The sequence below is a fragment of the Haliaeetus albicilla genome, chromosome 9 (assembly GCF_947461875.1).
Source record: "Haliaeetus albicilla chromosome 9, bHalAlb1.1, whole genome shotgun sequence".
NCBI lineage: Eukaryota > Metazoa > Chordata > Aves > Accipitriformes > Accipitridae > Haliaeetus > Haliaeetus albicilla.
The window spans coordinates 29,634,801-29,646,851 of record NC_091491.1 but is presented as its reverse complement, the minus strand read 5'-3'; the positions used below and the strand labels follow the sequence as shown (position 1 = coordinate 29,646,851).

Sequence of the window (12,051 nt, the reverse complement as noted above, 5' to 3'; positions counted from 1 at the left end):
GCTGGCAGTCGCAGCCTGGGCTGAAGGCGCCCTTGCACCTAACAGCCCCCAGCACCTTCTGCAGGCATTTGTCCGCATGCTGCTGAGCCTGCAGGAGGGCCAGAGGTCCTGCGGGCAAGTGGTCCCTGCTAGTGTTACCCCTTGTGCTTTGACGTAACCCTGCCTGGGGCTCTCGGAGGCCAGCAGCCGGCAACCCTTGGCCACACTCTCAGAGCCACTTGCTTTTAACACAGTCTGGGTTCCCAGCCCCACTATGGCTCCCATCTGTCCTGTGAGCTCTGGCACTAGCCCTGGTGCTCCCCCATGCTGAGCTGAGCCCCGAAACGCCACCAGCCGGGGAGGTTCCAGGAGCCCCAGAACAGCAGCATCACCTAGTTTTGGGGAGGTCTGCCTCGCTCCCAGACAGCGGGACAGTCCCGGGTCTGTCCATGCTGGCACACCTCCAGTGCATCCCCAGGGTGGCGGGTGCAGCAAAGCTGAGTGGCTCTGAATCATCAAGGGACTCGAGACTGCTTGGAAAAATTCATGTAATCGCTAAAATTAGCAGCTTGTGGGCTTGGCTGGGAGAGCGCATTGTTCATCTGCCAAACAGCTGAGCACGCTCACCCACGCCACGCAGCTCCACAGCCCAGCAGCCCCAGCTCCCCTCAAGCTCTCGCTTCAGCCCCTGCTCCCTGCACACCTCCAGCTCCCAGCCGAATTGGCACCCCTGGGAGGGATGGAACATCCCCAGGTCCTGCTGCTCCCCACGGCACAGGGCTGGGACCCCCCCCCCCCAGTTATTTTGCACTGCTGCAAAGCGCTCGCCACACTCTGAGAAGCCCCCATGCTGGCCCCCGGTGCTCGCAGAGACCAGCTGGCCCAGGGCATGGGGCCAAACTCTGCTCAAGCGGAGGAGGAGGGCGGAGGGCTGGGCTAAGGGCCGGGGAGGGGGTCCCCTCAGTGCTCCAGCACGGGGAGACACCCCCAGACCTGAGACATGCAGCAGGACGCAGAGGCTCAAGCCACAGCGGAGGGGCGAAGGGAGGTGCATTAGTCCCTCAGACACCAGTGCTGGGGCCCCCACCACACACTAGAGAGGTACCAGCAGCCCCTTCTCCACCACACGCCCACCCTAACCCTCTGAGGAGCCCAAACCAGAGAGCTCCTCCATAGGGCCAGTGATCCAGCCCCTGCAGCATTTTCAGCTCCCTGCTTCAGGAATGCAGGGCCAGGGCTGCCTCGATGCTCACAGCTACAGGATGCCCCATCTGCATCTGCCCCAAGGGACAGGGACATGTCCTGCCTTCCCCGGGGAAGTGCATGTGCAGCGTGGGAGGTTCGGGAAGGAGCAGCAGCCCTGGTGCCTCCAGGATGGGCAGCAGGGATGGCCATCAAGCTAACCTCCATCCAAGCACCAGCACAAGACCCACCACAACCCTCCTGGAGCTCAAGGAAAATGGTATTTAGGGTCTCAAGCACCAGTGGGGCTCGCCCAGCTCGTCTCTTTCCAGGCTCGGCCCTGGCCTGAGCCCTGAGCGATAGCAGCAGCAGGCAGGGCTTGGCGTGGGCTCAGGGCAGCGCTAGGCTGGAAGGAATGTGGGACTTGCAGCCAAGTCCGCCTGGAGAGATAATCCGAAGCGGAAAGAGCTTGTCCGACGGGCGCTGTGAGAGGGGGGAAGGACCGGCTGGAGCAAAAGGGGATGGCGGGAGGCTGTCCCTGCTCATGCACTGCGAGGTGTTTGCTGGACCAGCTTCGCCCCGTTCTCCATCTCCACAAAGCCATCCCTGGCACCAGTAAGCACCCCAGCGACCCCTTCCTAGCACCCCGAGGGGGAAGGGGACCCACTCTCCCCAGCGCCCAGGAGAAGCCGGCAGCGGAGCGCACAGCAGGCTGCAGAGCTGCTGCCAGCCATTGCTGGCTCCCCGCCCTGGGCTTTTTTTCATCTAGAGAGACACAAAGGCACAGCTGGAAGCCTGGCACATCACGGAGAAACATGACAGTCCTACAGCAGCGATTGCACAAGAGGGGCCAAGCCCAGCGTCAGGACGTCTCTGGTGCTGCTGCAGCAGCAGCCCCCCACCCCACGGTGAAGTGGGACTCACCCACCGTGGCCCAAGCAAGAGGCTTCACCAGGGCTTATCCACCCAAAACACCCAGGAGGGAAGGGGATGCGAACCCAGACTTGGGCTAGGAAAATGAAGGCGTAACACCTCCATAGCTTGCCCATCTCTGCACGGAGCAGGGGCAAAGCAGGAGCTTCAGGCCTCCTGATCGCTGTGAGAGTCTGTAAACACTCACAAGCCCGGTCTTGTCCCATGGGTATGTGCCTTTGGCTGCATCTCCTCCCAGCTATTCTGTCATCCCTAGGAAATGCCGTGTTCCGATATCGTGGCTGCTGAATCAGCATCCCCAGGCGAGATGGGCTGGTCGGAGGCCTAGAGGAAACACAGCCAACGCTCCATAACGTCAGGCAGAGGCTCCCAGAGCTCCTGCCTCGCAGCCAGCTGTTGCACGCACTCCTGAACCATGAAGCACTGCTGGGTATCTTCTCCGAGCACATCAGCCATCACCCAGCTTCTCTTTGCCACCAGGAGAGGGAAGATCTGAGGTGTAGGCTCCGATCTTGCTGCTGTGTGCTGGAGGGCTGAGCTGCATTTTAGTAGGTGCCTACCTGAGCTCACTCCCCTCTGCCAGCAGCAACAAGGGCTCTCCAGCAGCTACTGGCCTCACGTGGCAGAGGGGAGACGGAAGGGACAGAGACACCAGGGACACAAGCACAGGACATGAGTAGTGGTGGCTTGGAAGGGTCCTGCAGCAGCAGGGAAACGGGCAGAGAGCTGCCAGCACTTATGGCAGCAGTTAATTCCCTCCTTGCCACCCCACTCTTCAAGTCCCAACAAGCAAAGGAGAATGGCAGCTGCAGTGACATCAGGCTGGAAACACGCTGCATACTCCCATGGCCCAGCACGGGGGTCAGAGCTCCCACTGCTCCAGGATTTCCTAAAGCAGAGAGAGCAGGAGCAACCGCCACAGAAACAAGCATTTGAGGGAACCGAGCGAGTTATGGAAGACCCTCGGCTAGGCTGTGTTGGGGGCGTACCCGAAGTGCTCCTAACTAGGATGCGGTCCCAGAGGCAGCTCCTGCACTCGGAGGTCTGGTTAACACACAGGGCTGTTAACCACGACGCTGCATCCCGCACAGGAGCCTAGAGCGTGGAGCCGATCCCCTCAGCCGCTGACTGCAGACATGCTTTGCATCCACCTTTTCCCCAGGAGCAGGGAACCCCCAGACCAGGGATTAGATACCTCCAACCTTTTCCAGCCCACTGTTGCCCCAAGCCCAGCCCAGTGACAAAGGTTGGGCAGTAGATCATTGAGGCATGGGCTGCAGGGACCAGGAAAAACCTTGCCGGGAGGCACGGGCTGCAGGGACCGGGAAAAGCCTTGCCAATACACTGGCAATGGCAAGCCGTCAGTGCCTTGAGACAGCAGCAAGGCAATGCTGCCCAGAGAGAGGGTCTGAGGTGCAGCTGCACTTCTCCTGAGGAGCCCTCCCTGCTGCCTCCCCACCTGCCACAGCCACCGTCACACTGACCTGGAAGACCGTCCCTTCTCCGGGAAAAACAGAGATGGGACATTAATAAGCATATCCTCAGATTTCCCAGGCCAGGGAGTTCTGCAGGAAGGGCTGAGCTCTGTTGGGCAACAAGCAATGAATCAGAGGCAGCTCAAAACAGGACACCTCAGAGGAAGAGTTAGTAAAACACCCCAGGCCCTTATTGCTCCAGCCTTTTGTTGTCTGCTGACTTCACTTCCCCGTCTGGCTCAAGCATGGGGAAAGCCCGATGACAGCATGTAAAGACGAATCATCCTCCTCTTAGCACTTGACTGTACGCAGCCGCGTGCCAAAGCCCCCACGTGCCAGAGCTCAGCGAGTGCGCAACGGGAGCCAAAGGAGCAGCGCGGAGACCCAGCAGGGCCGGGGAAGCCGAAGGAGGGTTCAGAAAGATAGCAGTTGCTGCTAATCCACTGCTCTTCCAGAGGTCGGACATCAGGGTGTCGTATGCCCACGTGGTGACCAACCTGTTGCTTTTTCTTAGAAATCGGACAGTGTGCATCCAAGTGCCCATAGCCACGGGCACTCTTCTTCAGTGCCTCACCCAGGCAAACAATAACCAGCATGGTTTGTAGAACAACTTCCTTGTTAGTCCGGATTATACTTATCTCCTGCCTGCTGCGAGCAAATGCTTGCGTGGCACCAGTAAGACAGCACTGGAGCTGGCACAACACTAAGTGGTCATTACAGTTGCCCAACCAAGAACCTAAATTTGTAACAACTGCCTCCTTTTAAGCACTAGCATGCAACCACCCAGAACCACCACCGAGACAGCTTCATGTTGGTTTTGTGCTTCTCTCAAATATATTGCAATAAATATTCTGGAGCTTCTGTTTATGAAACCAGTCCCAGTTTGCTTTGCACCAGCTGTAGTGACTCCTATTTCTCCTTCTTTAGAGATGGCTCTAACTACTATTTAGCCAGGGTTGCTAAATTTTGTTAAACCTCACCAGCAAGACAATGGTTATTTAACACCACAGAAGCACACTGTCTCTTCTCACAGCCTAGAAGAGGAATTCAAGTCCAGCAGCAGAGCACCCTGAAATGTCGTTTATTCTCATTGCCTAGAGTAACACACAGCAGGGAACAAGCCACAAACCTGCAGCAAATGTAAGCTCTCTTCACCTCAGGCTTCTAATGTGCCATTTCAAGGCCATTCAGGAAAGACCTCTAGTTAGAAAGCCAGTAAGGCTATGAAAGGACTCCTAGAGTATAGCATTGCCTGCCCAAGTAGCCAGGGAACCACATCCAGAGGCTTTTTAGCACATCAGAGCTTTTAAGAACAAGCTAAGTCACATAATTAAGATAAAAGCTAATAGTTAAATCCAAGAGCTGCCAAAGCACATGCAGTCTGACAGCTACCAGTCTACTTACAAACTAAAATATTAATATAATTCAAAATATTAATAAACATTTCAGTATGAAGATCAGAACCCACACTACTGCCTCATAGTTGCCTTTGTATATCAACACTTGAAAGGGCTGGAAGTCAGGGAGTGATACTACATAATAAGAACAGGTAAAAAATACCAAGACTGTATATGCTACTGCAATTTGATGGAGATGCGGATGTTCCCCAGCCAACTGCAAAAAAAAGTGGTGACATTTCAGGGCCCTCAGTTCAGGCAGGCTCCCTGCCACTTTGCTGCACACCTATGTTTTGCTAGCCAAGCCCAGCAGAAAGCACCCCTTTCTCTCCCAGCTTAGTGAAGACCAGCTCTCAAACCAACTACGCTCCTGTGGAGCCCAGCCTCAGTCCTGGGCATCTGCCTGGTTTTCTGGTTTCAAGACTCACTGCATCATGCAGCGAGTAACACCTTGCTTTTGAGACCACTGATCAAAGTTTAAGGATGAAAGCATTTACTTAAAATTCAGAGTTATAGTAACATTACAATGTTTCAAAACCAAACCAACAACAAAATAGATCAAGATTATACTTCCTAGCCCAGAATTTTACTTATCGTCCTCTAGTTAAGCTGGACGAAAGCACTGTTAGCTTTAAATGGTACCCCTTCCTCCTGCCGTGTCCTGGAAAGGGGCTGAGGACAGAAAGCAAAACCTAAGACACTTGCACCATACCATTCTGCCCCCGCCCCCATTATTAAAAGGTCCCCCAGCATCTCCTCCCAAAAAATACCATTTGTTTTCTCAATAAGGAGACAAAACATTGCAGGCAGTATAAGGCATAATAGCATTTGGAGTACTAGGGGCAACCTTTAAAGCACAGCTAAAGATGTGTTCCTATGTATGCTTCCCTGCGTTGATGCCGCTTCCACCTGAGCAGCATGAGCACGGCAGCAGGCGGTGGCAGCAGGCAGGGACGGGGCTGCAGTCCCAAGCAGGAAACCGGGAGTACACGCACAGAGGTGACCACAGATTTTCTTTCAGCTCTCCCTCTGGCTTCACGCACCAAGTGCTGCAGCAATATACAGTGATTACAACCACTTTTGGCAAACACTATGAGGTACCTAAAAGCACATTTTCATTATGCTGTAAAGACGAGGTCTTCATGGTTCTTGCTATGAAGATTTGTACTCCATATCTGAATCAAGTGTCAACTGCCCAAATGCTCAAAATGCATCCAGAACAATGCTTCTACTCCTCTTTGGCTGGTATTCTCTATCTTCTTAAAAATTTTATCAGAACTACAGGCTGAGCAGGACTATTTCTAGAGCTCAAGAGTTGCCTGGTTTGACCCATCACATACAGACTGAGCACAATGGTTACAGTCTGAAGTGCTAAAATCAAACTCTGAAGGCACAAGAATAGCTGACAATAAGCAACTCTGGTATTAAAATAGGGTTTAGCACTCCTGTGGGCTGGCAGCTCATCCCACCAGGCAAGAGTAGTTAAATCTGTTCCTCTGACACTGTTGGTTTGTACTATGACACTGGCAGAAGTTTTGGTTGGAACATCTGAGAAATGAAACCTAGGCTGTCCAACATGTTCAACATGTGGGTAGGTAAAAGCTGGAGTTGCAAGAGGAATTGATGTGGGTGTGCTGGTATCCATGTCGGACACTGCTGTTACGGTAGTCTCCCAAGATGATGTTAAGTGCTCCATCACAAGAGAAGTTGAAGTCTGGGAGTAAGTTGAGCTGAACGTCCGGTATGTAACGGCTGTGGCTGGCAGGCACTTCAGGTGATCAACTGTTAGAGCCACAAGAGAAATATTCTGTAGCGCCGGCGGGCTGTGACAGATTAGAGATGGCACATTTTTAACTACCTCCATGCTCTTTTGGAGCCACTCTTGGAAGCCAAGAATTTGGCAATCGCATTTCCAAGGGTTGTCGTCAAGGAAGACTTCTTGTAGCTCAGGTAAAGTGGTAAAGAAGTCTCCAGGAAGGGACTGCAGCTTAGTACTATTCAGGTAAACTTTCTGAAGGTGCTTGAGATTATGAAAGAGGTTTCTAGGAAGAACCTCAAGCCTCTTATCAAAAAGGGAAATGTTCTGCAGTTTCTGAAGGCTCAGGAAGATGCCCTCTGGCAAACTGGAAATATTATTTGTATGCAGAGAAAGGCCCCGCAGTTCGTTCAGACCACTGAATACATTCTTAGGAAGAACACTAAGCTCTGGATTAAAACTCAGCACAAGCAGCTCTAAATTTGTCAAGTTACTGAACACAAAATCTGGTATTGTCGAGAGCTTTGTGTGATACAGCCACAGGCTACCAAGATGCCTCATTTCTCCAAACAATACTTCTGGAAGAGACTTCAGTGGGTTCCTGTACAAGGTCAATTTAGACAGGTCATGCAAGTGCAGAAAGAGCCCAGGAGGCAAAACCTCAAGCTTGTTTCTGGAGAGCGTTAGGCTTCTCAGCTTATGAAGACAATGAAATGCATCAGGAGCAATGGACTGGATGTTATTGGAATGCAGGAAGAGTTCCAGCAGCTCCTTCAGGCTGTCAAACATACCAGACTCTATTGAAGACAGCCTGTTAAAATACAGCATCAGCTTCTCAAGCTTGGTTAACGCACTAAATATATTTCTAGGCAGTGCTGCCAAATAATTTCTTGACAAGTTCAGTACTTTGAGTTTGGCGAGTTTCTTCAGCACGCCACTAGGAAGTGCTGTTAGTTGGTTTTTGTTCAAGAAAAGCTCCTCCAAACTAGCTAGTTTGTCAAACAGATTTTCTTCTACAGATTTCAACCTGTTATTTTCAATGATCAATTGCTGAAGCTGTACCATGTCATCAAACACTTCTGGGGGTAGTTCGACCAGCTTATTATCTAGGAGTTTGAGGACTTTTAGCCTTCTCAAGCCTTTAAAAGCCATTGGTGAAATCAGAGAGATGTTGTTTGAAGACAAGATGAGATGCTGCAGTTTCACCATCCTAGAAAAAACATCCTGCAAGTATGTTACATTAGTGTCCGTTACGTGAATTGCTGTCATGTTGCAAGGCAGATTTAACGATTCCAGGTCTTTTAGGTGGGGACCAGAGCAATGAATTGCATTTTTTGAAGAGCAGTCACACTTCTTGGGACAAATGGATGCATCCAGCTGGAAGAAAAGCTTGATCATCACTGACAAACGAAACACCAACATCCTTGTTGAAGTGCCAGAAACATTAGCTGTTACAAGAGATAAGAGAGAGTCAGGATTTGATCACAGGTAGTTAACAACTTAGCAGCCAACAAAGTTGTGTGAATATATCATAAAACCTACAAATGTGTGTGAAATTTCTCTTGGCTTGAAAGCAAACTTCAGAATCTCTTATTACTGTTGACTGCAAATATTTCTAAGGTGCTCAGCTTACACTGAGAAGTACAGATAAAGCTCTTTTGTAAATCAAGTATTCCTTGTTTATATTTGTACTAGTCAAGCATATGAAAATCATGATGAAACTAAGGAGTCATAAGGCATGTATTTATTTGAACAGAAAAGCATTATACTAAGTTAACACACAGAAAGTCTTTAAAAAAAAAAAATTATCAAAAGGTCCTGCACCCACAGTATTTTTTTATTGTAGGTTACCTGAGGTTTAAAAATAAAGTTTAGCCTGCAAAAATAGATCATGGAGGTAAAAAGGGTGTCCTATATTTTAAGTGGCCAAAAGCAAAACAGCACACAGTTCTGTCAAATCATCTCTCAGCATTTGCAAGTGATCGCTTCTTGGAACAGCCCAAGAACACACAAGAAGCAACAGGCTATTTTTGACATAGCCTGAAAATACCATGCAAGAGCTCATGTACCGCAGGACAGTAGTGAGCCTCCGATAACCAATGAGTCTCATTTCAACAGCTTAACACAACCCTAAGTTATCAGCAGTATTAAAAGTACGATGAAATGAGAGGAAAGAAGTGCGATGAAATTAGCTAGAAAGCTGTAGCAACAGAGGTAGATCTGCATGACATACCACAGAGTTGGAAAGTTGTATAGATTTCCAAACAAAAAATAACAGGAAAGCAATCATTGTAACTATAGTTATAATATTTAAAAGAGCAAGTCAAACAGAAATCCACAGTTTAGAAGTACTTCCTTACTAAAGTCAACAAGTCCAAATGTATCAGAAACCTGGAAGCCAAGTATCTGGCTGATCAGTATGAGAAGCAGCAGCTGGGACTGCTGGAATAGCTGGACAAGTTCTGCAGACATAACTAGAATAGCCGACACGTGTCAGTCTTCGGCACCGAGAATGCTGGGGGCGAGGAGGGCTCCATCCCAACATTCCCTTTTCCAGGGGCAAGGATGAAGCTCTCCCATACCAAGCCCACAAAGAGACATGGGTACAAACCCCATCACTTAAAAAGCCAGGTGGGATAGCAGAACTTCTCACATGCCTGAACTGTTGACAAGAATGTACCACCATGGATCAAAAACAGCTGCTGCATCAAAAAAAGCAAAAGGGCCTACTTAAAAAAAATAAAATTCTTGGTTAGGTTCAGAGCACTGAAGACTGGTAAAATCTGCATCCCTTCCTCAGGAAGGGAAGGACATGGCATCTAGTGGTATCAACTACCGGCAACACAGTGCCGCAAAGCGAGATCTCATTGGGCTTTCTACAAGTCTTTGAATGAGACTAAGTCACCAAAAAAAGGCCATGAGATTTCACCCTTCCAAAGGGCTCTTCCATGTCAAACAAGAATCTTTCAGAGAATCTCACCCTCGTAGTAATCCCCCCCACCCCAAACCTGACCATCTCTCATAAACCAGCGATGCCTTCAGCTCAATAAACTCACAAGCCAGCCTGTCCCTGATCCTACCTATCCCCACCTCAGCACGCCGATGATGAACGCATCCCCGTACACCCCTGGCAAGCACCTCAGCCTACAGCCCCCAGAGCAGGCAGCCGGCGAGCCGCTTTTGGGTGATGCAGGAGCACAACCCTCCACGCAGGGCAGAAATGCACCAAGAAATTTCTGTTTCAAGCCCTGACGGGCATCTCAACCTGCACCGACTCAACCCAAGACCACAGCAGAACTACGGGATTCAGTGAGATGAGAGAAATAAGGATCTAGAGAACGAAATGGGGAAGAAAAAAACCAAACCTAAACAATTTATTATGCTACTGACTGCAAATGCAGGTCCCTCAGATGGCATGACAGCAGGCTAGAGTTTAAAATAAGAAACAGGCTAACACTAGACTGTAAACCAGGGACGTCTGTTTTCCTGGTCTCGTAACAAAAGGTAAGAGAGTATTCAACAAGACAAAGTTAGACACCCAGAATTGCTAGAAGACATACATTTTCACAAACAAACAATGAAATGGTAGACATTCTTTGCAAGAGATTAAGGCCACCAGCGTATGACTGGCACAGGAACTGGATAATCCTATGCATCTGAAACATCTAGAGCTCCTAATGGTATTTTCTGAAGAAATAAACTTCCGTAACTGAAGATTTTAATAGTAGAGAATACAGTAAGATCCACATAAGGGTCATAATTATACATTCCTGCATATTAAAATTTCCTCAAACCCTCACGTGAGACACCTGGCATTCCAGAAAGGACACCAGCCTTGCTGGTCACTTACCATGTTCTGGTCTACAGCCTCTTTTCCTTTCTACCACCCCCTTAATGTTTCTCAAGACTATGAAAGGATGCCAGAAGCAATACACTAATACTGTTAGTATATTAAAAGTCACAAATCAGTTTTGAACTCAGTTTCACAAATAGTGAGCACACTTACCATTTACTATGGCGCTTAACTTTTTTTTACTTTCTTGCAAGTTTCTAAACTCATACGAGCATGAAGAAGGAATTTTGAACTGTACCTTAGAAACTTAACTGCTTTTTAGAGGAACTTACTAGGAGCATAGCAGGCAATCAGGCTTCACCATGATTCTGCACTTTAAATGGGAAGTAAAACAGCAGAACGCATCCTCTAGATAACACTTTCACCCACATCTGCATAACTATTGTGAAAGGCCAAAGAATATTTTAAGTTGCAGAGCAGATTTTGCCTACATTTGTGTAAGCAACCAGCTTCCACAGGTTGTGTGCAACTGCAAAAGTAGAATCCGCTCACAGAACAGGAGAAAGTTTGAAGTCACACATGCAACAGCACAAAAAACACTTGTAGGTTCTTTGATAGTGATATTGGAATATGTGCTTCAACCAACCCAATGCCAATCTGGGTAAAGTCAGAAATCTACATTTCAATTTGAATTATGATAAAAAATTTCAAATTTGTTAGACAGTTTCATCATAGTCTGCTACACAGGTGCATTAGGTTTTGAAGGAGTGGACACATCTACTTTAAACAACCAAGTGATTGATATGTACCTTCACAAGGATGCTCTGACTTTTACTTTCTTGCAGGATTGGAGTCAAAGCAATTTTAAGTACGGAATGAAGAGGTTTTTACTTAATGCTTTGGCTAAGCAATCCAAGGTTGACCCATTTAGCTTCTGTATTTCCTCCAAGTCTTCTGGAGTCACAGGCCAACAAAACCTAAAGTCTGAAAGATTCTGAAGAGAGAAAAGCTTTAAGTTATCAAAATATTAGCTTGAAATTGAAAGATTAAGTTTTTGTAATTAACTAACCAGGTATTTCAAGTATCTTGTCTTAAAGCTTAAAATAATGTGGTCTGCCAATGAATGTTTAAATGGAAGGTGAGCCGCAGGATGGAAAAGAGGTCTTCATTTCTGTGTGATTTTTCTGAAGTTGACTGCGACAACCACGACAGCTCACAACCCAGAACATTTGCCCAGAGCCTTTTCAAGATAATGCCTCCCACACACCAAAGAACAGAAGGAACACCTGCACAACAGAAGGTGGAAACAAGCTGCTATCATGTGTATAAGGTCTGGCTTTAAAATGGCTCTCATAAGCCACCAGGTAAGAGTACAGGCAATATTATTCCAGTGCGGAACAGCAGTGCTACCACATGCACTGCTAACACACAGCATACATACTTCTCCACCCCCATCTTCAAAAACACAGAGGCACTGAACAAGATACCCATGACATCAGTGGGAGTAAGTCTGTATTCTTCAACAAGCTTTAGATC

At 48.5% G+C, this 12,051-nt stretch overlaps 1 protein-coding gene across 1 annotated transcript; it reads right to left on the bottom strand.

Moving 5' to 3' along the window:
* Positions 1-4,126: 4,126 nt before the first annotated feature.
* LOC104314907 (platelet glycoprotein V-like) lies at positions 4,127-11,175 on the bottom strand. Its single transcript, XM_069792367.1, is given in 3 exon segments — positions 4,127-8,170; positions 9,083-9,211; positions 9,214-11,175. Coding segments are annotated over 3 exon segments (2,127 nt in total). The 5' UTR covers positions 9,260-11,175; the 3' UTR covers positions 4,127-6,218.
* Positions 11,176-12,051: the final 876 nt, after the last annotated feature.